The following is a 25,374-nucleotide window of genomic DNA, read 5'->3' as shown; positions in this document are numbered from 1 at the left end:
TATATAATCTGGATTAAATAATCCTAAGAGTCAAACAAACAGTCCAGCTTATTTGCCCAGATTATATAATCTAACCCCTTGGATTATGATAATCCATAAGCAAGTGAGGAGGTGCTTATTTCAGATTATTTTTTCCCACTTTCCCACTACCCTTTCAAGTTTCCTAGAAATTACCCACCATTGCCATTATAATCCACCGAATCGTTTTTGCGCCTAGTACTAGTCAATTTGGGGATGAAGAAGGTGACATGAATGCCTTCCGTGATAATATTGCTAATGCAATATTTGCCAATGTCAATTGAATTATTTTTTTCCATATATGAGTTTCAACCTAGTACAAATATAGAGGGCATTATTGTCTTCCTCGTACAAAAGAATCCTATTAACAACTCAAATAATGTGGGTAAACAAACAGGACTACTCAAATTATATAATCCAGATTATATAATCCAGATTATATAATCCTCCAAAAATAATCCAGATTATATAATCCATGGGGGTAAACAAACAGGCCCTAATAAAAAACGGAGGCCCTTCAAAATACGTTCGGTTTTTAACAAAATATTTCCCATTCGAACTCCGAATGCTTTTCTACATGAGCTAAATCAGGCCCATGGGCCATTAAATCACATCTCCTCGCGCTGACGGCCACCTGTTACAGACTTACAGCCGACACAACGCCACTGTTCGTCGCACTTTTTTTTGGTGTGCGCCGCCCGCTAAACTGCGCTACGGCTACGGATTTCACTAGTACCTCGTAGCCACCACGAAGTCGCCAATCCCAATGCCAGGAAGGAAGTCTCACGAATTCCCTCATGTGCCGATGTGCGCACCGCCTCCGAATGCTGGAACGGGTATTCCTCTTCTCGCCGCCGTCCTCCGCTCCGGTGAGGGTCGCTACCGCTTTCCGGATGCGCTTCCTACTCGTTACTGACAGAGGTAATAACACCTTGCTTTTGCATACCACGTTGCTAGATTTTAGGACAGTTGCGCTCACAAACCTGGGGTATATGCGGGGTGACATTGTTACTTGGGGTGTGGCTGTGTGGGGAATAAGAAACTATGCATAGTTCAAGTGCAGAGCTAGGTCTGACCCTGATGGTTTGAAGTTGAAAATCACTGTACGCACTGTATTACTGCAGTGCAAACTCTAGCTAGCAAAGTGGATGACCTGGCGACTTACTTGGCTGGCTTCGTCCCTGGCACAATTTAGGTTATAGTGTCTTTGCATCTTGACCAATTATGGCCCATCGGAAGGACATATAGAACACATTGCTGAGGTTTAGTTGTTTATCGATTACCCAGCATGATGAATTTATAATAACTCTTATGCACCACGAATAGGAAAATTAGAACACCTTGTTCCACGCACACACAAACACAAAAAAATGAGATAAAAGAGTAGAACACCTTTCTGAGTTATGCATGGACTTGTAGTAGTACACAACATTGATGAGCACAGATAAATCAAAGGAACACATTTGTTCGCTTTGGATTGATGCCGACTGTTTGGACTGCTGCAGCTGCAATCCACAGAGACAAAAACACCGTAGAAACAGTAGAAATACAAAGTTTTGGAAGGATAAGTGGTTAAATGGTAAGAGAATTAAAGACCTTGCTCTAAGTTTGTATAATTTTATACCCAAGAGGATTGTCAATAGCAGGACTATTTATGAGGCAATTACAGATAGAAAATGGATCTCTGATATTAAGGGTCCGCTGACAGTGGGAGTCTTAACAGATTATCTCCAGTTGTGGAATATGACTTCAGCTTGGCAGCTGCAGCCTGAGGTTAAGGATAAACATGTTTTTAGTATTGCTCCTACTGGCATCTATTCAGCAAAGACTGCTTACGAAGGTTTCTTTTTGGGATCTGTGGTTTTCCCTCATCAGAAGAAAATTTGGAAAACTTGGGCCTTGCCAAAATGTCGCTTCTTCATCTGGCTGGTTGCACAAAATAGAGTCTGGACAACAGATAGGCTTGCTAAAAGAGGGCTGATTCATCCTGAGAAGTGCCCCCTTTGTGATCAAGAGGATGAAACTATCGATTATCTCCTTGTTACCTGTTGTTTCTCTAGGGAATTGGTATCTGTTGTTAAGGAAATTCGGTCTGCATTCTTTGGCTCCTCAACCAGATGTTAGCTCATATCTAGGCTGGTGGGAATCGGTGGGGAATATTGTTAATGGACTCACAAAAAAAGACTTGATTCCCTTATCATTCTGGGAGCCTGGACCTTGTGGAAGCATAGAAACAAATGCGTCTTTGATGGCTGCAGCCCTAGTGTTACCATGAGTCTTAGAGCTGCGGATGAGGAAAGGGCACAATGGGAGATTGCTGGTGCCAAGGGGCTTTGCCATTTAGCAGCACCCTTAGCTGAGAATTAAGAAGGTCTGATGGATTCATTTATGTATGCTTCCTACTGGCCTCCGTAAGGAGGCCGTTTGTATTGGTCTTTTTTGGCCACCCCTTTTTCTGCTTAATATATAATGGGGCGTAGTTCTCCTACGCTTTCGAGAAAAAAAGAAACAGTAGAAACCGGTACGGATTAAAGCCAACCGAACAGATATATTTTCCGGAAAATCACAATAATTGAACAACACTGGAAATCAAATCCAATGTGATACGTCTCTAATTAAGTTACCACACATCGAAAATTAAAAGAGTCACAGTTCATGTGTCTGATACAGTGGAATGATCCAAATACTGTGTAATCTATTGCTAAGCATTACTAAGCTCGCACATGAAAGTAAGCATAACTGCTTTTCATGCTTCCTAAAGCATGGTGTATATCCTCCATGTTTTATGGCATAGGATGTCTTTCAGGCTAGGCATATGGCTTAGGTGGTATTGGTAAATTCTGTAACCTTCCTGTCAACATGTTAACCACTTTTGTCATTGATGGCCTGTTTTTGGGGTTCCACTGAATGCACCAGAGTGCAACAATGGCCAGCTGCCTCACTGTTTCTTTCTCCTGATCAGCTATTTTCTTACTAAGTGTGAGGTCCTGCCCAGTGACTACTCTCTCATAGACCCACTCTGGTAGATACACCCCATTTTGGTTCTCGATACCTGGGTCTGAATTCCTCCTTCCACTCACCATCTCTAACACCAGCATGCCGAAACTGTAAACATCTGACTTGTATGATACCCCACCGAAATTTGGAGAATATATCTCTGGTGCGATGTACCCCATTGTGCCTCTTGCTGCGGTCAAGGTAACAATGCTTTGGTCCCTGGCACACAACTTAGCAAGACCAAAATCTGAAATTTTTGGGTTGAAGCTGTAGTCCAGCAGAATGTTGTGAGGCTTGATGTCAAAGTGGAGGATGCGCTGGTTACATCCTTGATGTAGGTACTCCATTCCTCTAGCAATGCCTGTAGCGATATCTAGCATTTTTTTCTGGTACTAGGAGCTCTTGCGGCAAGAATATATATCTCCCCAATGACTCGTTAGGCATGAATTCATAAATAAGCGCACGTCTTGTTCCTTCAGAGCAAAAACCTAGGAGGCGGACGATATTTGCATGATGTATTTGTCCAATGGTTGCTACTTCATTGATGAAGTCTTCTCCCTCTCCTGTAGAGTTCTCTAGCATTTTGACCGCCACTGGAACACCATTTGGTAGCTGCCCTTTGTAAACAGTTCCGAATCCACCTTGGCCTACTTTTTCCTTGAACCGCCTTGCTATCTTCTTAACTTCGGAGAAAGTGTACCTTGTGGGTTTTGATGTGCCATATGTTTTGAGAAACATTTCTACTTTGAGATGTATTGCTTCATTATATCTTTTCTTCAGTGAAAGATAGAGTGCAGTGACTACCAGAACAACGAATGTGGCTACTGATGTTGTAGCTGAATCAAAGGAAAACAAATGAGCTAGCTGCATTAGGACAAACAACTATGTCCCATGACCAAATTTCTTGTTTGAAAAATATTATAGTGTTATTGTTGGAAAATGACAATGTAAAAGTGTATTGTATTGTAGCAAAAGAAAAAGAATCAGAATGGTAGAATTTTCAGTGGCAGCATTACCTGCAATGAGGATGACATGTGAACCTGCAGGTATGAAGAGTGAATATTATTAGACAAGTAACCAGGGGCTGATTAGATTGATTCATTAGATGTAGAAAGGTTTACAATATGTAGGCCAGGAGGGTGGTGCACCAGGGAAGGTGCGGCAGCCTGGTAATCAGGATCCTGATTAGTGATTACCATAGAGGTAGCTCTTGATACCTATACTAAAATAGCAGATCCTAGATGCCATATAGGACTGCTCCTAGTTGCTATACCTGATAGAGTTGCCATACTAGCCCTCATGCAGGAGGGGAGATGGAAAGCAGCCTACAAATTATAGTAATAATCTAACACCCCTAGTCGAAACATCTAGCCACTGCAAATGTTGAGACTGGACTTGAACTCAAGAAACACTGATGTCAGAAGCCCTTTCGTGAACGCAGTGGCGAAGCTAGAGCAAATATAAAGGGGGTGCACCTCCCTTGTGGATTCATAAGGATGAGATGTGGGTGGTGCTTATATGGTGAAAAATTGAACAGTATAATTGATTTTTGGAGTTTTAGGGGGTGCACTTGCACCCACTGGCTACACAGTAGCTTCGCCCCTGCGTGAACATCACCAATAGCAACACGTTCTCGAAAAGTGGAGATCAATTTCAACATGCTTCGTACGATATGTTGAACTGGATTGGTGGATAAATAGACGGCGCTGATGTTGTCACAATAGACAAGAATACTCCTGTGAAGGGGGCATCGAAGTTCCAACAAGAGATGGCGTAACCAACTAGCCTCGACAACTCCATTACCAAGTGCAAATGCACCCCGACGACATCGCCAAGACAACCTTCCGCACTCATCGAGGGCACTATGAGTTCCTGGTGATGCTGTTCGGGTTGATGAACACACCTTCTACCTTCCAGGCTCTCATGAATGAGGTGTTGAAGTCGTACATCCGCAAGTTCATGCTGGTCTTCTTTGACGCATCCTCATCTACAATCGTTCATGGGCCGACCATCTCCAACACGTTAAGAAGGTGTTCCAGTTACTGTGGACACACAAGTTGGCGCTCAAGTGTTCTAACTGTCTCTTCGGCACTCACACGGTCGCCTACCTTGGTCACGTCATCTCGTCGAACGGCGTGGCCATGGACCCCGCCAAGATTGAGGCTGTGGAGGCATGGCCATCGCCAAAATCACTTCGAGCTCTACGCGGGTTCCTCGGATTGATCGGGTACTACCGCAAATTCATCGCGGGATATGGTACGGTGGCCGCGCCTCTCACCGCTCTCCTCAAGCAGGAGGCGTTCCGCTGGACCGACGACGCCTTCAAGACCCTCAAGCAGGTGCTCATGTTGCCACCTTTGCTATAGATGCCAGACTTTGAGTGGCGTTTTTACATCGATTGTGACGTCTCAGGTGCCGGTTTCGGCGCCGTCCTGCACCAAGGCGACAGTGTGATCGCCTTCTTCAGCAGGACCGTGGTGCCTCCCCATTAGAAGCTGCCTGCCTACGAGCGTGAACTCATCAGTTTGGTCAAGGCGGTTCGTCATTGGAGGCCATACATTTGGGGATGACCTTTTACTGTTCGTACTGATCACTATAGTTTAAAGTATATTTTGGATCAACGTCTCTCTACCATTCCTCAGCACACATGGGTGAGCAAGCTCTTCGGATATGACATTGCCGTCGAGTACAAGCCAGAGAAGATGAATGGCACGACTGATGTGCTGCATCGCATGACGAGGAGGTGGTGGCCTCCCTCCTAGAGATGGCAATGGGTACCCGCGACCCGATACCCGATGGGTATTTACTCCATTAGGGTATGTATGTGGGCTAAATATTCTACCCGTGGGTCTGTTATTGGGCAAAAATCTTCACCCAATGGGTAAACGGGTATTAGAACGTTCCACCTTCACCCATACCCGTTAACCCGTGGGTATAAAATACCCAATATAAACTTATCCGAAGCATGAACTTGGACTTTAGTCATCCAACTTTTTTACTATTTAACAACAAATTTAATGACCATGTAATGGAACATGTAATGTGCTATGTAGTACTATCATAGTGTTACTACTTTATCCAATTATCTTTGGTGTGTTGAATGGATGGTTAAATGATGCTAGAAAATTTTGTAACGATATTCATATGGATATACTTGCCATTTGTATAGTATAATTTTTTGATAGTTGTTTAATTTTTGTGGGTACGGGTGACCCGATGGGTGACCCATACCCACATGGGTATGGGTATGGGGATAAATCCATACCCGCCAGTGTATATGGGTGACCCGGTGGGGTTATTTTTGTGTCGTGGGTATGGGTATGGGGTAGTAATACCCGGTGGGTATTTACCCATTGCCATCTCTACTCCCTCCACACCATCTCCACGCCCTCCTTCAAGCTCTTCGAGGTGTTGCGCACCGAGCGCCTCACCGACCCGCAGGCTGCGACTTTACACCGACAGATAACCGATGGCTCTGCTCCAGAAGGCTGGACTAAGGTGGACGACCTCATCACCTTCGGCGGTCGCGTCTATGTGCCAGATGCTTTGGCCCTTTGGCCACACCTGCTGGCGTACGTCCACGACTGCAGCCATGACGGCATCCAGAAGACGGTCAATCGCTGGCGCGCCTCCTTCCACAACCCAGGCGCATTGCAGTAGGTCCGCCGATTATGTGCGCGGGTGTACCACTTGCCAAAAGAACAAGATGGATCATCTACATCCTAGCGGTCTCCCGCAGCCCCTAACCATCCTTTTGGAGGTTTGGAGCGACATTTCCATGGATTTTGTGGAAGGATTTCCACGTGCTGGTGGCAAGACAGTGGTCCTTACTGTGGTGGACAAATTCTCGAGGTATGCACACTTCATCGCTATTCGGCACCCCTACACGGCAGCGTCCGTGGCCAAGGCCTTCTTTGATGACATCATCTGCTTACATAGGCTCCACTACTCAATCGTCAGCGACCGCGACACAATCTTTACCAGCCTTTTCTGGACCGAGTTGTTCAAGTTGGCTGGTGTCAAACTAAACATGAGCTCAACATTCCACCCACAGCCCGACGGTCAATCCGAAGTGGTAAATCGGGTCATAACCATGTATTTGAAGTGTCTTGCAGGAGATCGACCGAAGTCCTAGCTGCAGTGGTTGCCATGGGCAGAGTATTGCTACAATACTTCATACCAGACAGCCATCAAGTGCTCGCCATTCCGTGTCGTCTATGGCCGGGAGCCGCCAACCCTGCTGTCCTATCAGCCGGGCTCCACTAAGGTGGCAGCACTGTACCACCAGCTGCAGGACCGCGTCACGTTCTTGGTGGAAATCCGGAGCGTCTTCTTCAGGCCCAAGTAACCATGAAAGCTTACCAGGACAAGAAACGTCGCCAGGTGGAGTTCCAAGTCGGCGATTGGGTGTGGCTTCGCCTACAACAGTTCACAGCAGTCAGGTTGACTTCTGCTGCTCCCTCCAAACTTGGGCCAAAGTACTACGGTCGATACCAGGTCCTCCTTCGGGTAGGGCTGGTCTCATACAAGCTGCAGTTACCACCTCGTGCTCGAATACACGATGTCTTCCATGTTTCCTTGCTGAGGAAGTTTGAAGGGGAGGCGCCAACACAAGTGGTACCATTACCTGTGATCTTGCATGGTCGTGTCCTACCAACACTATCCAAGGTGGTACGTGCCAGGCTCAATAGAGGTGTTTAGGAATTGTTGATTCAGTGGTTTGGTCGTGCTGAGACAGATGCTTCCAGGGAACCACTTGAAGAATTCAAGCAGAGGTATCCAGAGTTCGAGCTCACGGACGAGTTCTTTGTCGGTGTGGAGGGAAATGTTGTGGACTAGTTTGTGGGCCGCCAGTATCACAGGCGCCCAAGGCTGGCAGCAGGCGCAGGAAAGGGGCAGCATGCATAGGAAAGGAAGGAGTCAACACAGGAAAGGAAGAAGAGGTCAGTAGGAAGGTTTTGATTGAATAAATCAAATCCTCCAATCAAGGGCTGAGTTGTTAGGAAGTTTAGATTTGATATTTCTGTTTCCAAATATCTAGGTTAAGTAATAGGAAAGGTTTGGTGGCTCATCATCTATAAAGCCAGCCGATAGTTTGTACTAGGGATCTATCGAAGAAGTTATTCCTTAGTGGACAGCTCTTCGGTCACCCTGGCTCATCCAGCCAGCCGCGACATCAGCTGCCCACTACCCCCATATCCACTGCGTTCCAACCCTCAAGCTCGCCTCCTTCTCTACTCACCTCTGAAGTGTACCCGGCGCCATATCATAATCTAACAAATATTAATCTTCCCATGGTTTAGTTTTGAGAAGCTAAAGTAAAGCACTTATGAAATGGGTTCAGGAACAAGCATTGTTGATTCCTACTTTGGCACCAAATATGAACTTAGATATTGGGTATTAAACTGATGTTTAACTTCGGCTCAGAAAGACTGGTACAACTCTGGCAGCCGACACAACCAACTACAGCAGCATCATCAGGAGTCTCAGATATCTGGTAAACACCTGGCCCGATCTTGCTTACTCTGGTATATGTGAGTCATTTTATGGAGGCACCCAGAGAAGAACACTTAGTTGCAGTGAAACACATCTTGCGGCATGTGGCTGGAACTGTGAACTGGACGTCAGGTATGGCGCAGGGAGAGGAAAACAGAGGCCGGAGCTTATTGGATACATTGACAGCGATATAGCTGGAGATGTTGAAGACCACAAGAGCACCAGCAGCATGGTTTACTAGTCAACCAAGCTAAGGGTAGTGGCTCTGTCTTCATGTGTAGCAGAGTACATTGCTGCTTCCATGGCAGCAACTCAAGGTGTTTGGCTAGCAAGGCTGATGGAGGAGCTGCTTGGGAAAGAGGGTGTTCCACCTCTGCTGTTGGTAGATAATAAAACTACGATCTGATCAAGAATCCAGTTTTACATGACAGGAGTAAGCACATTGAGATTAGATTCCATTACATCCAGGAGTGTGCAGACCATGGTTTGATCAGAGTCGACTACATCCGAACAGAGGAGCAGCTTGGGGATATTTTCACCAAGTCCCTGGCGATTATAAAATTTGAAGAACTTCGATCAAAGATCGGGGTTCAAGAAATAAAGTAAAAGTGCCACAGGTTTTAGGAGATTGTTAGATAAAGCCATGTGATCCACTTAGTTTTAAGTCAGTTAGTTTGTTAAGTCATTCTGTTTGCTATCCGTTTGAGCTCGATGCATGCCCAGTTCATAAAGAGCGGACTACGCGCTGCGCACGCCGTGCGCATGACACGCGTTTAGTCCGCCACCACCTGTTGAGTGGCGTGAGTTCAGAAGGTCATGTTTAGACTTAGCATCTTTTAAATACTGCAATAAAAAACAGAAAAGCTGCACTGTCTTTCGCAGCACCAATCCACTTCCACTCTCCACGTTCATGTCTTGCCAGAGCTCGACATTGGCGTTCACTGTGCTCAGCGCCGGTTTACTCTCATCCATTTGGTCCTCATGGTTTGGGCGTGTTTGTAAAGCCAGAGTTGTTGCGTCGTTGGGATGTGATGTGGCTCGGCAACAATGACACAATATGCCTGTTCTTGCTAGTGACAATGTGGTTGCTATGGGTGAGGGATCGGCAACCTTGGTTTGAGCTGAGGTTCATCGTTGGAAGTCAGAGCTGCTCTTCACTTACATGTGGAGCTTGGCAACGACGACCGGTGGACTCCGTTAGTGTGACCCTGCTAAACTTGGTGTGCATGCCGGTTCGCTTTTCATTAAAATTAGTACTGCCAGCCCCTAACCATAATATGTGCCTTGAATGGACACAAACATCAATTAAAACACTAACAATTTACTGATTATTTCAGTGGCGCTCTTGTACAAATGTCCCATATTTATTTTTTCTTGACTGAACGATTGTTATTCTTTTGGAAGTTTCTATGAGTCAAGTAAAAATTAAATATGGGACATTTGTACCCTCCGACAGAGGTATGGAATACCATTAGCAATTACCCTCCGACAAGGCTCCCGGTCCGGATGGTTTTAGGGGTCAATCTATAAAGTTTGTTGGCCTATTATTAAGGATGATATTATGCCTGCAGTGGCTGCTATTTGGAGGAAAGATTTTAGAAATCTCAGATTTCTTAATACAGCCTTTATTGCTCTTTTGCCTAAGCAGGATGGAGCTGTTTTTGCTAAGGATTTTAGATCTATTAGCCTCATTCATAGTTTTGCCAAGCTACTTACCAAGGTGCTTGCTAACAGGCTACAAAATTACATGGAGAAACTGATATCCAAAAAAGTGCTTTCATCAAAGGGCGCTTCATCCTAGATAATTTCATGCTGGTTCAACGAATAACTAGATTCCTCCTTTCTCAGAAACATCCAAGGATTTTACTCAAATTGGACATTTCTAAAACATTTGATTCTGTTTCCTGGCCTTTTCTTCTAGAGGTGCTGGAGAGGCTTGGTTTTGGGCCTATATGGCGCGATGTGCTTAGTAGGCTGCTCATGACATCCTCTACTCAGATCCTCAATGGGGTGCCTGGTGATTTCATTACCCATAGGAGAGGGCTGCGGCAGGGGGACCCTTTGTCCCCATTACTGTTTGTGCTGGTCATGGACATTCTCAATGCGCTTATTGTCAAGGCAGCGGATGATGGTCTACTCCAACCTCTATCTTCGGGTTCTATCAAGCATTGAATCTCTCTATATGCTGATGACATGGTACTCTTTCTAAGACCAGTGGCCAATGACCTTAATATTGTTGCTCAGATTTTGGATCTTTTTGGAGATGCTACTGGTTTGAAAACCAACATTCAGAAGAGTAGAGTGGTGCCAATTCAGTGTTCTCCTGCTCATCTCTAGACGGTCCAGGAATGTTTTCCTAGCGGTTTGAATGTGTTTCCATCCATGTACTTGGGTTTACCTCTTACCCCTAAGAAGCTCAGTAAGGCTCAATTGCAACCCATAATTGACAAACTAACTGACCTCCTTCCTGGTTGGAAGGCCAATTTGATGACTAGGGCTGGTAGTGATGTGGACTCCCTGCTTTCGCTGGAGGCTCAGTAGGAGGTTGTGGACAAGAACGCAGGAAATAGGAGTGGGAAGGGCGAGGAGGATTCCTGGTGGCGTTCCAGACGCTGGAGAGTTCCTCCAGTGCGCCCCCAGGTAACCTCCTAAGACTAGGAGATTTATTTCTTCTTTGATAACCCCTAGTACAAACTGTAAGTAGAGGGACTCTAACTCTCATCAGAGGATGACACTATGAGTTGGGGCAATTTTCTGTTTATTTCTTCAAACACTACACAATGCCATACCCTTAGAGGGGTTGGGGACACATATTTATAGCCCTAGGGGCTGCACTACACTGCACTACACACTACACTACACGCTGCAGCACACAGGTGCTGTCCTTTAGATACTAAAGTGCAGTCAAAACTGCTGTGCTGCTACTGCTGTCCTGCGCAGTCAAAAGACTGCAGCTGCATGCTGTCCTGCTGCAACTGCTGCTGTCCTGCAGCAGTCAAAAGGTTGTTGCTGCTGCGCAGTCAAAAGACTGCTGCTACTGCTGTCCTGCGCAGTCAAAAAAAGACTGCTGCATGTTGTCCTGCTGCAACTGCTGCTGTCCTGCAGCAGTCAAAACTGCAACTGCTGCTGACCACATGACTTATTCCATCATTCTCCCCCTAAGTCTTGTGCGTCGTCTTGTGGGAAAGTTGGGCCATCCCGGACCTGGAGCAAAGCTCAACAAACTTGATCTTCCCAAGGGGCTTGGTGAGCAGGTCTGCAAGCTGATCCTTGGTGTTGATGTAACGCGCCTTGATGCTCCCTTCTGCCAAGCAGTCTCGGATGAAGTGATATCTCAGCCGGATGTGCTTGCTCCGTTCATGGAACACGGGGTTCTTGGCCAATGCCAGAGCGGACTGGCTGTCCACCCTGAGTTCCACCGCTCCAGTGTCTCTCCCGAGGAGATCACCGAGCAGGCGAGCCAGCCAGAGCGCCTGAGTCGAAGCAGTGGACGCCGCTATGTACTCGGCCTCGCAGCTGGACATGGCCACCACCTGCTGCTTGACCGACTGCCAGCTGATGGGGCACTTGCCGAGGAAGAAGAGGATCCCGCTTGTGCTCTTGCTGGTGTCGATGTCGCCGGCGTGGTCGCTATCGCTGTACCCGACAAGGTGTGCCTCCCCAGGGCACCTCGGGTAGTAGAGACCGTGGTCGAGAGTCCCCGCAACATAGCGGATGATCCTCTTCACAGCCTGCTCATGCTCCGTCGTCGGTCGCTGTAGGAACCGACTAACATAGCCGACGGAATATGACAAGTCCGGCCGTGTGTGGACGAGGTAGCGAAGGCTCCCCACAAGACGCCGGTACTGTGTAGCATCCACCTCCTCCGTCGTGCTGTCGCGACTCAGCTTCAGCCTCTCCTCCATCGGAGTGAGAGCTGGGTTGCAGTCGGTGAGCCCAGCCAGCTCAACAATGCGCTTGGCATAGGCGGTCTGGCGAAGTGTGATCCCGGAGTCTCCCTGGTGCACCTCAATCCCCAGGTAGAAGGAGAGATGCCCCAGGTCACTCATTTGGAAGGTGGCCTTCATCTCTTCCTTGAACGCTGCCACCTCTGCATCCTTGGCGCCGGTGATCACCAAGTCGTCGACGTAGACACCCACCAGCAGGGCACTTCCTCCATTGCCCCGCCGATAGATGGCCGCCTCGTGCGGGCTTGGCATGAAGCCCATCCTCTTGAGCGTGGAATCCAGCTTGGCATTCCACGCCCTTGGTGCCTGTCGCAAGCCGTAGAGAGCCTTGCGCAGACGCAACACCTTGCCCTCCTTGCCAGGGATCGCAAAACCTGGCGGCTGGTGTACGTAGACCTCCTCCTTTAAGTCGCCGTTAAGAAACGCCGACTTGACATCCATGTGATGAACATGCCAGCCCTTCAGGGCTGCCAACGCGAGGAGGAGTCGCACGGATTCCATCCGTGCTACAGGGGCGAAGGCATCGTCGAAGTCGATCCCCTCCTGCTGCAAGAAACCGCGTGCCACCAAGCGAGCCTTATGCTTGACGATGGCGCCGGCTTCATCCCTCTTCAGTTTGAACACCCACTTAAGGGTGATCGCGCGATGACCATGAGGGAGATCAGCGAGCTCCCAAGTGCGGTTCGTCTCAACCGCGTCCATCTCCGACTGCATCGCGGCACGCCAAGCCGCATGTTTCTCGGCCTCCGCGAAAGACCGAGGCTCACCATCGTCGCATGCAAGATGCAACTCTCCTGCCAGAATGCGAGATGCAGGGCCTAGCACCGATGGGTCGATGAGAAGGCCCTCCACCCTTCGATACCGCAACGGCTCGCCGTCGTAGCACGCGTCGACGCGCTCCTCGTCGCGGGACAGAGGGGTCACGAGCTCCACTGGGTCGTGCTCGACACGAGCTGGTGTCGGAGAGGACGTTCCCGGAGAGGGTACCGTCGGTGCTGGAGTACGTGGTGGCGAAGAGCTCGCTGTAGCCGGAGTCGTGGCTGGAGTGCGTGGTGGTGAAGAGCTCGTTGTAGCAGGAGCTGGAGAGTGTGGCGCTGGAGTCGGTGGAGACTTGGGGGCTGGGGTAGACCTGCTCGGAGAAGAGTTGCCTACTCCCCCAGCTCCCTCAAAGTGGACGTACTCGATGGTGAAGTCGTACGTCGGAGTCGTGCCGTCGTCCACCGCCTTGTCCCACGCCCATCCTCGCCCTTCGTCGAACACTACGTCGCGCGCCGTGCGCACACGCTGTGTTCTTGGGTCAAGGATGCGGTAGGCCTTCGAGCCCTCCGCGTAGCCAATGAACACCCCCGGGGTGCTCCTATCGTCGAGCTTGCTGATGTGGCCAAGCTCCTTGGTGAACGCGAGGCAGCCGAAGACCCGTAGGTGAGAGACCGCCGGCTTGCGCCCATGCCAAGCCTCGTACGGTGTCATCCCGTTGAGAGCCTTGGTGGGCGAGCGGTTGAGGATGTAAACCGCTGTCACCACCGCCTCTCCCCAGAAGACAGCTGGCATTCCTCTCTGCTTGAGGAGAGCCCGAGCCATCCCCACAACCGTCTGGTTGCGCCGCTCGACGACGCCGTTCTGCTGCGGGCTGTACGGCGCGGAGTAGTGGCGTTGAACGCCCTCATCCGCGCAGTACGACGCGAACTCAGCCGCCGTGAATTCGCCGCCGTTGTCGGTGCGCAGCACGCGCAGCTTGCGGCCGCACTCCGCCTCCGCAGCGACCTGCACACGCCTGATGGCGTTCGCAGCCTCTCCCTTGCTGCCAAGGATCATCACCCACATGTAGCGGGAGAGATCGTCGACGAGCAGCAAGAAGTAGCGTCGTCCTCCTGGTGTGGCTGGTGTCACCGGGCCACACAAGTCCCCATGCACGAGCTCGAGCCTCTCCTTGGCTCGGAAGCTCGACTGCTGGGGAAAGGGGAGTCGTCTCTGCTTTGTCAACACGCAGACATCGCAGAATTGCTCCACATGGTCAAGACACGGCAGGCCTCGTACCATCTCCTTGGCATTGAGCCGCTTCAGGGCCTCGAAGTTAAGGTGCCCGAAGCGCTCGTGCCACTGCCATGCCCCGTCGTCTCGACGAGCAGCAAGGCAGCAAGGTTGTGCCACCTTCACATTGAGGATGTAAAGCCGATTTGCACTCCTGCGTACCTTGGCAAGAAGGCGACGAGAGGGATCCCAGATCCTCATGACTCCGTGCTCAACCTCCACGCGCGAACCGTTCTCATCCAGCTGTCCCAAGCTGATGATAGAGTTCCTCAACGCGGGGATGTAGTAGACTCCGGTGAGCAGCCTGTGCTCACCAGACGCGGCGGTGAAGACGACTGAGCCGGCGCCCTTGATCTCTACGCCGGAGGCGTCCCCAAACTTGACGGAGCCTCGGACGCTAGAGTCAAGCTCGGTGAAGAACTCCCGTCGGCCGGTCATGTGATGAGTGGCGCCGGTGTCGAGGCACCATCCTTCGATCATGTCCTTGTTGGAGCCGTCGCCGAGGAAAGCGCGTGCTTTCGACTCATCAAGGTGGAGGAGTGCCGCTGCGGCCGGTGCCGCTGGAGATGGCTCGATGCTTGCATGTGCCAGGAGCAGGGCCTCCTCCTCCGCCTCCGCCTGTGCGACGTTGGCCTGGCCACGTCGTGGCTGCCGACAATCCCTGGCCCAGTGGCCAAGCTTGCCGCAGTTGTGGCAGCCGTCGTCTCGTGCCGGCTTCTTGTTGCCGACGGCGCCGCCTTGGGCACCTCCACGTGCACCACCCTCAGCATGTCCTCGCGCCCCGGCCTGGGCGCCTCCACGCGGCTTGCGCGGCTTGCCGCGTTTGCGGCCTCGTGTCGAGGAGGAGGACTCCCCCTTCTTCTTGTCACCCTGGCAGGCCTCCCACTGCTCCCGAGTGAGATGTAGCTTCCCGCCGATAGTGATAGGCCCAGAGAGAGCCTGTGGTTCGTCGCCGTCGACCACCTTGAGGCGACCAATCGCCTCTTCGATCGTCATCGTGGAGAGGTCTAGCAGAGACTCGATCGAGCGAGCAATCTGCCTGTACTTCTCGGGGATGCAACGGAAGAGCTTCTCAACAGCTCTCTCCTCATCGTAGGTGTCATCGCCGAACTGCACCATCTTCTGCAACAGAGTGTTGAGGCGGAGAGCAAAGTCATCAACATCCTCACCTGGCTTGAAGGCCAGGTTCTCCCACTCCTTGCGAAGTGCCTGCAGTGTGGTCTTGCGGGCACGATCGCTGCCGATGCGGGTCGCAGCGATGGCGTCCCAGGCCTCCTTGGCAGTCCGCTTCTGGGAAAGCGAAAACTGCATCTCGGGCGGGACTGCAGCAATGAGGGCATCCAGCGCCCGCCGATCCTCGTGGTAGTCGACGTCGTCGTAACGAACTGCTTCCCACATGTGGCGAACCTGGAGCCGTACCCTCATCACCGCGGCCCACTCGACGTAGTTGGTCTTGGTGAGGGTAGGCCACCCACCGCCGGGACCGATGTCCCTGACAATGGCCTGGGCCATGCGGCGACCATGGTACCGATCCGGGGAGGGAGAACCGCGTCGCCTGTAGAGGCCGCGATCTCCGTCGACTCGGTCGCCGCCGCCGGGAGCACCGCCGGCGCGTCTACGCCCGTCTGGGCTGCCGCCGCGTGCGCCCCCGCCTGGAGCGCCGTCAGCGTGTCGGCGCCTATCCGGGCTGCCGCCACGCGCGCCCCCATGGGGATGCACGGCTGCCCACTGTGCCGCCTGCTCTCGCGCTGCTTCCCTCGCCAGCCTGAGCTCGTCGTCGGTGTTGTCGTCGACAGAAGCAGAGCTGCCAGCTCTACTGCCGCGCAGAACCTCGAGCTCTGTTGCCGCCGCACGTGCAGCATCCGCTGCCTCCGCTGCTTCTACTTCCGCTCTCGCCGCTGCCAGTTCCGCCGCCGCCAACCGTGCTGCCCTCGCCGCTGTCGCTGCAGCCGCTGCTGCTGCTCGCTCGCGTTCTTGTGCCGCGGCGACCTCGGCCTCCTGCTGGCGCCGCGCACTCGAAGTGGCCGAGCGTAGGGACATGGTGGGCTAGTGAGGGGTCGCTGCGTGTGGAAGAGGCTGTCTCAGACGAAAGGCTGCTCGTCTGAGCAGGGGAGGAAGGAACAGTTGGAGCTCTTGCTACCGACTGAGTGTGGGGAGAGGCACGGGAAGGAGATGAGCACGAGATGTTTAGGCTGCAGGATAGTTTGGCTCCGATACCAATTGTAAGTAGAGGGACTCTAACTCTCATCAGAGGATGACACTATGAGTTGGGGCAATTTTCTGTTTATTTCTTCAAACACTACACAATGCCATACCCTTAGAGGGGTTGGGGACACATATTTATAGCCCTAGGGGCTGCACTACACTGCACTACACACTACACTACACGCTGCAGCACACAGGTGCTGTCCTTTAGATACTAAAGTGCAGTCAAAACTGCTGTGCTGCTACTGCTGTCCTGCGCAGTCAAAAGACTGCAGCTGCATGCTGTCCTGCTGCAACTGCTGCTGTCCTGCAGCAGTCAAAAGGTTGTTGCTGCTGCGCAGTCAAAAAAAGACTGCTGCATGTTGTCCTGCTGCAACTGCTGCTGTCCTGCAGCAGTCAAAACTGCAACTGCTGCTGACCACATGACTTATTCCATCACAAACTACCCCTGGTCTCTTATAGACTGAGCCCAGGTTAATATAGAAACTTATCTCAACAAATCATATCACTCTCAACTTGCTAGAAAACGGACTGACTAAATATAGAAACTTATCTGTTGTCTCTTTTATTCCTTATCTGTTGTTTCCTTTATTCCTGGCGATTCCTTCTCTGGTATACCTTTCCTACAAATGCATCGGTATCAGGTAGGGCCATCCTAGTTCAGTCTGCCCTCACTGCCACCATTATTTACCGTGCTTTGGCTCTTGACCTTCCAAAGTGGGCAATTAAGGCCTTTGACAAGATTCATCACAGTTTTGTTTGGAGAGGTCGTAAGGATGCCAACGGGGGCCACTGTCACTTGGCCTAAAGATCTTGGGGGTCTTGGTATTTCCAATCTTCAGTATTTAAATTGGGCCTTGCGTGTAAGATGGTTGTGGTTGCAAAAAAACTGACTCTTCGAAACCTTGGGCTGCTCTTCCAATGCAGTCCCACTCCATTGAGCCTCTAATGTGGGAGATGGCAGAACAACTCTTTTTTGGCAAGATAGATGGCTGTTGGGTCAGAGACTAGTGGACTTGGCCCCTCGCACGGCCGCCTTTGTCCCAAAAAGGATTGCTAAAACAAGGACGGTTGCAGAGGCTTTGGAAAATTCACGTTGGATTAATGATTTCAGGGGGGTTCCTGGGAGGTCATCCCAAACTTCTTGACCCTTTGGGAAGCTATCTTTGGTTGTGTGCTGGGATTCATGATAAGCATTTTTTGAGGCTTTCCAATTGTGGTCAATACTATTCTAAGTCGGCTTATGATTTGTTGTTTAGCGGCTCTACTTTTGGTCCTTTTGAGCGCATTTGGCACTCTTGGGCGCCAGCCAAGTGCTGTTTTTTTTCTCTTTGGCTTGTGATGCACAACCGGTGTTGGACAGCTGATAGGTTGGCTAAAACTAAAAGAGGCCTTCCGGATCTGGCCTTTTTCCCCTTATGTGATCCAAAGGACAAAACAATTAATCATTTGTTGGTGTCTTGCGCTTTCGTTAGGCAATTTTGGTTCAACATCTTCTAGAAGGGGATTGACTGCACTATCCCCAGGCATTGAGGAAAGCAGTTTTGAGGCTTGGTGGAGTTCTTCAGCTGCTCGCCTTAATGGAGGCATCCAAAAAGGCTTCAACTCTCTGGTGATTTTAGAGCTTGGTGTATTTAGCGACACTGTAACGAGTGTGTTTTTGAAGGTGTTCCGCCTAGTGTCGCTAGGGCCATGTCTTTAGTTGAGGATGAGTATAGTTTGTGGTGTCTTGTTGGTGCTAAGGGTTTGTCCTTGCTCTCAGTTTATGGTCATGACCCAGGATGATGCACGTTGTTGCTTCTCTGGAGTAGATGTTTTAGTGTTAGCTTTTTTTAGTGTTTTTAGTGTTGTGTCTTTTTCTTTTTTTTGTAGGGTTTTTTGGCTCTTGTATTGTTCTCCTTCTATCTTGTAATGCGATGATACACAACTCTCTTGCATCATCATCATCATCAACAACAACATAGCCTTTTAGTCCCAAGCAAGTTAGGGTAGGCTAGAGTTGAAACCCAACAAGATGTCACCAAAAGGGGAAAGAGAGAGAAAGGGGAGGGAAAAGCTTTTGAGAGCACTAAAAGAAGAAAAGCCTAATCATGGTTCGGCACGTGGATAACTTCTTTCGAAGCACTTCTATCCAAACACAACTCCATTGGGATATTCCATTCCTTCAAGTCCCTTTTTGATTGCCCTCCCATGTCAAGTTTGGTCGACCTCTACCTCTCTTCACATTATTGTCCCGTCTTATGATGCCTCTATGCACCGGCGCCTCTGGGGGTCTCTGGTGGACATGCCCAAACCATCTCAACCGGTGTTGAATAAGTTTTTCTTCAATTGGCGCTACTCCTAGCCGATCGCGTATGTCATCGTTTCTCACTCGGTCCAATCTTGTGCGCCCATATATCCAACGCAACATACGCATCTCTGCGACACTTAGTTGTTGCTCTTAGTAGGTCAACACTCAGCCCCATATAACATAGCAGGCCTAATCGTGTCCTATAGAACTTGACGCCATTTCATCCACCCCGCTTTGATTCTATGGCTAACATCTTCATCAATATCACCATCTCTCTGTAGCATCGATCCCAAATAACGGAAGGTGTCCTTCTTTGGTACTACCTGGCCTCCCAAACTCACATCTCCATCCTCACTAATTGTAGTACCAAAGTCACATCTCATATACTCGGTTATGGTACTGCTAATTCTAAATCATTTTGACTCCAGTGTCTCACGCCATAACTCTAGCTTTCTATTTACTCCTTCCCGTTCATCTACTAGAACTACATCGTCCCATCGTGATTATAATTCGATATTGGCGTCTAATAATTTAAGTTTATGTGAGGATGTCCTTGAATAACTAGTCTTAAACTCTTAATGTAAGCTACCATAAAAATCTACAATACTTTGTCAGAACAGCAGCCAGCGACCCAGCTACAAGAGCGTAGCAGGAAACCATTAGAGTTAGGTTTATTGCAGTTGAATTTTGCAAAACAATTTAAACATAGACAAAAGTCTTGTAGGATGTTTAAAATGCAGGATTTCTTTGAATCTTACTGTAGCAGAATTCATTAGGTTTGTTTGCAGTACAATTTCATAAAACTATTAAAATTTATTGGCATGAATCTTGTGGATGTGAAAGGATCTTGGATAACACAGAAGATTCTAAGCTAATAAACATCAATCATGGCACAACTTAGAACGGAACACCACAAACATTATGGGATCTAGGCTGGAAAACAATACCGTGATGCAGGCAGAATGCTTGTTGCCTGTTTGAACTGAATCCACAATGTTTCCCTTCCTGTTCACACCTTTGACAAGAGCCGGTGATGTTGTTGAGGTTCCAATTGAATGATGTTTCACCAAAATTGATTGTTCTATTTGCCTTTTCGTTGAAGAGTGACCTTCCGGAGAATGTGTTATAGTTTGGACCATTTTTGTCGTAAGTGTAGGGTACTGGGATTCCCTTTGCAACAACCTCGCAACCCATGGGAAGAGTAGACATATCTGTATAAGGATCCACCAGGTACCAGAGCTGGCTTGCATTGATAATGAGGCTCCGGCAAGAGCTTGGGCCTGCAATATCATCTTGATTTGTTGCTTCTCTTGAGCATCCTACAACTACTGAGACAGGATTCACTACAGGTGTGTACACATCAGTTGATTGATTTCTTTTAACAAGCTTCTGAAGTTGGCAGTGTGATGATGAGTCCTCTGGCGGGATGACATTCATGACACGATGCCTGTAATATATTGCTGTCACTCTGCAGGAGCCAAGAACTGGATGATCAAGGATGGTGTCATGCCCAGAGCATGATAATTGCATCCCAGGTGTGCCACAGGATGGAGGGTGGCTTGGAAGCCGAAAGGGGAACCGGATCTCTGGTCCATGCTTGTGGCATCGATGCGATGGGCAAGATTTGCGGAAGTCATCATCTTCCTTCGATGTGGCAGCATAGGATGCATAGTTGAGAAGCAAAAGCAGCAGCACTGCCAGAAGAAATTTATGCGAGTTCATGGGGGATGTGTTCGGAGATGAAGGTGGGCGAGGAGAAGGTTGCAAGTGCTTCAGAATGAGCACCTATCTCTATTTGCTTTAACCTCTCGGGAGGAGAGATTATGTGAATGTCATGACCGCTACGCGGTGGAAAGGAATTCCTGCTGCCAATATTGCTTTACCAGGAAGTTTCCTTTCTTCTTCAGTCTTATTCCTCCCTTCTCGAATATTATATTTATCTTCTGTTAGTATTATTTTGACTGCTTTGTGCACGCCTAACGACCTGGCTTTTATTTTCCTAGTCAAGTCACTATAAGACTTTTTAATTTCGGATAAGGCTTGTGATTGCCGTGTTTCAACTGAAAGATAACCTTTTTTTTTCTTACTCTTTCGGACTTTCGGTTGCGTGAAAGACCCATGCGAACCAAAAAAGAGAAGACACAAAAGAAGAAAGACTCAAGTCAGTGGCATCACAATCATGAAGTGTGATTCTCTTGCTCAAATAGCTGTTACGTGGAAGGTGCATACGAACCAAAAGACAGACAAAAGAAGATAGACTACAATTGAAGTGCGATTTTCTTGCAAGTTGCTATGCTCGGCCTATCTAGGGGTACCGTCCCACTAGTAGGAGATAAAAATATACCTACATATTTCGTACGTGACGTAAGACAACCGTCAAAACTAGTGTTTTATAGTAGTTGAGATTGTGATGCTCTAGATATATATGCTTAAGTTACAAAGGATATGTTGTTAAATTTTTATATGTTTTCCTATTTTCTATAAGTGAAGTCTTCTCTCCCTTTTTTCTTATTTTCTGTTTTTATTTCAATTTCTAAATTCAAATCAATTTCAATTTAAATGTAACAATAAAAAACCCAGCATGTAGTGCAAGGTAAAATTTTAACTTTACCTTTTTTCAAGAAAATATTTCTAAGTAGACAATTCATAAGAGAATAATTCCCTCAAATAAATAATTAAAAACTTTTTATTTAATTCTGAACTTAAAATCTGGTATTACAGGTCCCATCCAATCGCAGGCCATTTGCAAACCAGAAAAAGCGAAACGCAAAAAAAATCACAATTATGTGGACCAGTCATGTGCGTTTGTTTCTCAAATACAAGATGATACTCAGGCTGTGACTCTTGTTTCTACTCACTCCACGCCACTGACTGGCAGGCGATTATGTGATTCATGAACCTTCTTGCCATGGCGACGATGTCTGCAGCGTCTCATCGCTGCTGTGCTTCTTCCTTGAGAGCTTTAACCGTGTTATTTGTGTTGGCAGCTCCTGTTTCAGATGTAGAGGGGCGACATCATCGTCATGTCTGTCCTTATTTCTCCTGCGGTGGTTTAAGCAATATATCGTATCCATTCCGTCGGCAAGGTGATCCATCTGGGTGCGGTGTCCAATCGTGTGAGCTGGTTTGCACGGATACAGACGCCACAATTCGCATCGGCAGTGGAACATACAAGGTGCTTAGCATCAACTTCACATATTCTTACTTCTGGGTTGTTGATGCCAACCTGGACATCCAGAGCAGTTGCCCCCTTCCCCGGTGGGATTACCATGCTGGGACCAGTGGCAACTCACGTCTTGGGAGGATTGAGTTCAGCCATGATTTCACATATTTTTGTTATCCTAATTCTAAGTGGGCTTTCTTTGTGAATTGTTCTCAGCCAATAGAGAACAACGATATATATGAGCCGGTGTCTTGCTTGAGCAGTTCTTCTTTCATCTACATGGTAACTGACTTCTTGTATGATGGCTATGTTCCTGCTGATAGTCTGCAGCCTTCATGCGGTTACCTAGCCATGACTCCTTTGGGTAGTCCAGGCATGCCGGTGCCCAAGAATACAAGCTATCCAGATGTTGTTAAGTTCATGAGGAATGGATTTGCCCTTGGATTTACTGTTTCGATTCCTGACCCCAACATCAGAGAATGTTTCGCTGAGTTTATGCGGTGAGTATCTGATCATCCTATTTCCTCCTATGCATGACTTTCTCATCTAAAAAGCGTCTGTTACATTCGCTATGTAATTCTTTTCTATGCTATGGCATGGCATGGTCTTGCAGTACTTTCCTTAAGGATCCAAGAAGTAGTACAGGCATCAAGGAACTGATTGTGGACATTCTTAGGGTCGTCGACATATTCTTGGCTTGTGTTATCTATCAACTTCAATCAACTAATAATAATGGTGTCACAACTGTTCTCATCGGCATCATTGAAACGATACAATATGTTAGCGGGGTCCTGAAATATACAGCGGGTACTCACTCCATATAGCATCATTTGTTGTATAAACATAGTATTTTTGTGGCTTCTGAAATTATTTTTTATTCTTCATATATACAACCTTTTTTGGCAGTTGTTTGCAGGTTCGTATTAATGCCGCTGGCAGTATTCATCTTCCTAGTCTATAAATACTGGAAAACAAGGATAACAGTAGATGCAGTCGAGAAGTTCTTGCAAATGCAGCAGATGCTCGTTCCAATGAGATATGCATACACAAACATCATTGCTATCACCGGCCATTTCAGAGACAAGCTCGGACAAGGTGGTTACGGTTCTGTATACAAGGGGGTGCTACAGCCAGGTGAAGTTCATGTTGCTATCAAGATGTTGGGCAACTCCAACTGTAATGGAGACGAGTTCATCAGTGAGGTCGCCACCATTGGCAAGATCCACCATGTCAATATTGTGCGCCTCATCGGGTTTTGCTCCGAGGAAAATAGCAGGGCACTTATCTACGAGTTCATGCCCCATGGATCTCTCGATAAGTACATCTTCTCGTCGGAGAAGAGTTTCTCGTGGGACAAACTCAATGAGATCGCTCTGGGCATTGCTAGAGGTCTCAACTACTTGCATCATGGGTGTGATATGCAGATTGTACACTTCGACATCAAGCCACACAACATCCTTCTCGACAACAACTTTGTTCCAAAAGTTGCTGATTTTGGGCTTGCCAAGCTGTTCCCAAAAGATGACAATTTCGTGCCACTGAGCGCTATGCGGGGAACGATTGGCTATATAGCTCCAGAGATGGTATCTCGAAGCTTTGGTGTTATCTCTAGCAAATCCGATGTGTACAGCTTTGGGATGCTACTATTGGAGATGACGGGCGGGCGAAGGAACGCAGATCCTCATGCAGGAAGCTCCAGTCAAGCATACTACCCATCCTTGGTGTACAGCCAGCTGAGCCAAGGAGATGCGAACGAGATCAGTGAAGGTGTTGATATGCACGAGTTAGAGAAGAAGCTATGTATCATTGGGCTTTGGTGCATACAGATGAAGCCGCAAGATCGGCCGACGATGAGCGAGGTCATAGAGATGTTTGAAGCTGGTGTCGATGGCATCCAAATGCCTCCAAGGCCATTCTTTTGTGATGACGAGGGTGATAGTTCTTACTCTGCAATCTCTAAACTGGATACAATAGAAGAGTAGTAGTTGTAGTAAAATACACTTGTGTCTATGTGATCTTAATGTATTAGACTACTAATAATGCAAGGTTGTCGTAAGCTAAGGTACTGGTTGTATACTTTTATTGAGAGTGTGGTAATGTGTTTTGATATAAAATACCTCCATGAACCTTTTTTTACAAAGAACTCAAGAACATTGTTTGCCTACAAGCACAAGATCAGAGTCCTAGCCGTTGTATCTTCCAAAGGGCTGCACTTCCTATATACGAATCTGTGCGAAGGCTTAGTGTACAATTTCTATGTTATGCATAATAGACTAAGTAAACTAGTATATTGCTTGTGCTAACACTGTAATAGTATTTGGCAATACAAATCAAATAACCAAAACGATCATTTATATTAGCTAAATGCAAACAAACATATTATCTACAAGTTTGATAAGATTGTGATAAAATTCAAGTTTGATGAGAGTGCATGTACTAGCTCGTGAAGCCTTGCCATTTTTACATTTAAAAATATTCAAAAGATCAAAACTATACCCTAGAACTGAAAAATTGCAGAAATGGTTGTTTGTCATCCCGTGTCCCGTCAATGGGTGGCAGGACCCAATTGTAAACATTTTTTAATATTTTCTGACCAGGGTCCATGGGACTTGCCACCCGCTAGGGCCTTGTTCGTTTGTGTCGGATTGCACCCGGAACCATTCCACCTAATCAAAGTTTATATAAATTAGAGAAGCAATCCGGTTAGGATTTATTCCGACCTACCAATCCGACAGAAACGAACAAGGCCTAGAGGGGCGCGATAGCGCTTGCCGCCTAGTGAGGGGCGGCAGCCCCCCTTCCCCCTATAATCTAGTTTTCTCTTATTAAATAGGGTGCCTGGTGTGTTCTATATGAAAAATTATCGCATAGGGATTGGCTAGCGAGGGGTGGTGCAAGGCATGATGTCACAGGATTTTGTATGTATGGTTTGTGGGCATTGCAAAATCTAAGTGTAAACCAAAAATGTGCTGAGGAGGGATTGAACCTACGACAACTTGCCATACACCTCCCCGAGCAAATTAGTCTGCTTGTGTTAATTTTTCATATCAAATATATCAAAAAACCATATTTAATATGGGTAAACTATAGTATAAAGGAATGGCAACCTACTGTCCCTCCACTGGACGCAAGCCCCTAGGGACCCTAATGCAAAAAGTTCAAAATATTTATAATTAGGTACCTGTCATCATTGGTGTGGCGACAGACACCCATTTGTTTGCCTACAA

At 48.0% G+C, this 25,374-nt stretch overlaps 2 protein-coding genes across 8 annotated transcripts; one reads left to right on the top strand and one right to left on the bottom strand.

Moving 5' to 3' along the window:
* The first annotated feature begins 668 nt into the window (after nt 1-668).
* On the top strand, nt 669-24,295 carry LOC103634763 (rust resistance kinase Lr10). Of its 7 annotated transcripts, none has more exons than XM_035961597.1 (5): nt 669-939; nt 18,170-20,333; nt 20,459-22,647; nt 22,761-22,954; nt 23,054-24,290. In XM_035961597.1, the coding sequence occupies exons 3-5, from the start codon at nt 21,878-21,880 to the stop codon at nt 24,127-24,129; spliced, it is 2,040 nt and encodes a 679-aa protein (XP_035817490.1). In that variant the 5' UTR covers nt 669-939; nt 18,170-20,333; nt 20,459-21,877; the 3' UTR covers nt 24,130-24,290. The 7 variants fall into 7 exon arrangements, with proteins under 7 accessions (XP_035817490.1, XP_020399013.1, XP_020399012.1 ...); XM_035961598.1 differs by lacking the exons at nt 669-939; nt 18,170-20,333 and having other exon boundaries at nt 21,519-22,159; nt 22,364-22,429; nt 22,521-22,647; nt 23,054-24,295; XM_020543424.3 differs by having other exon boundaries at nt 18,170-22,647; nt 22,824-22,954; nt 23,054-24,295.
* On the bottom strand, nt 2,577-4,011 carry LOC103634762 (rust resistance kinase Lr10). Its single transcript, XM_035961599.1, has one exon. The coding sequence runs from the start codon at nt 3,393-3,395 to the stop codon at nt 2,826-2,828; it is 570 nt and encodes a 189-aa protein (XP_035817492.1). The 5' UTR covers nt 3,396-4,011; the 3' UTR covers nt 2,577-2,825.
* Nucleotides 24,296-25,374: the final 1,079 nt, after the last annotated feature.

This window comes from Zea mays, chromosome 8 (genome assembly GCF_902167145.1).
Source record: "Zea mays cultivar B73 chromosome 8, Zm-B73-REFERENCE-NAM-5.0, whole genome shotgun sequence".
In the NCBI taxonomy this organism is placed as follows: Eukaryota; Viridiplantae; Streptophyta; class Magnoliopsida; order Poales; family Poaceae; genus Zea; species Zea mays.
Note: the sequence above shows the minus strand (reverse complement) of the source record. Positions and strands in the feature narration are given on the sequence as shown.

Coding starts and splice junctions, on each gene's coding strand:
- LOC103634762 (XM_035961599.1), bottom strand. CDS start 3,395: ATGCTAGATATCGCTACAGGCATTGCTAGAGGAATGGAGTACCTACAT.
- LOC103634763 (XM_020543423.3), top strand. CDS start 21,878: ATGAACCTTCTTGCCATGGCGACGATGTCTGCAGCGTCTCATCGCTGC. Junction 22,648..22,760: donor TGTTTCGCTGAGTTTATGCG/GTGAGTATCTGA, acceptor ATGGTCTTGCAG/TACTTTCCTTAAGGATCCAA. Junction 22,955..23,053: donor GGTCCTGAAATATACAGCGG/GTACTCACTCCA, acceptor CTTTTTTGGCAG/TTGTTTGCAGGTTCGTATTA.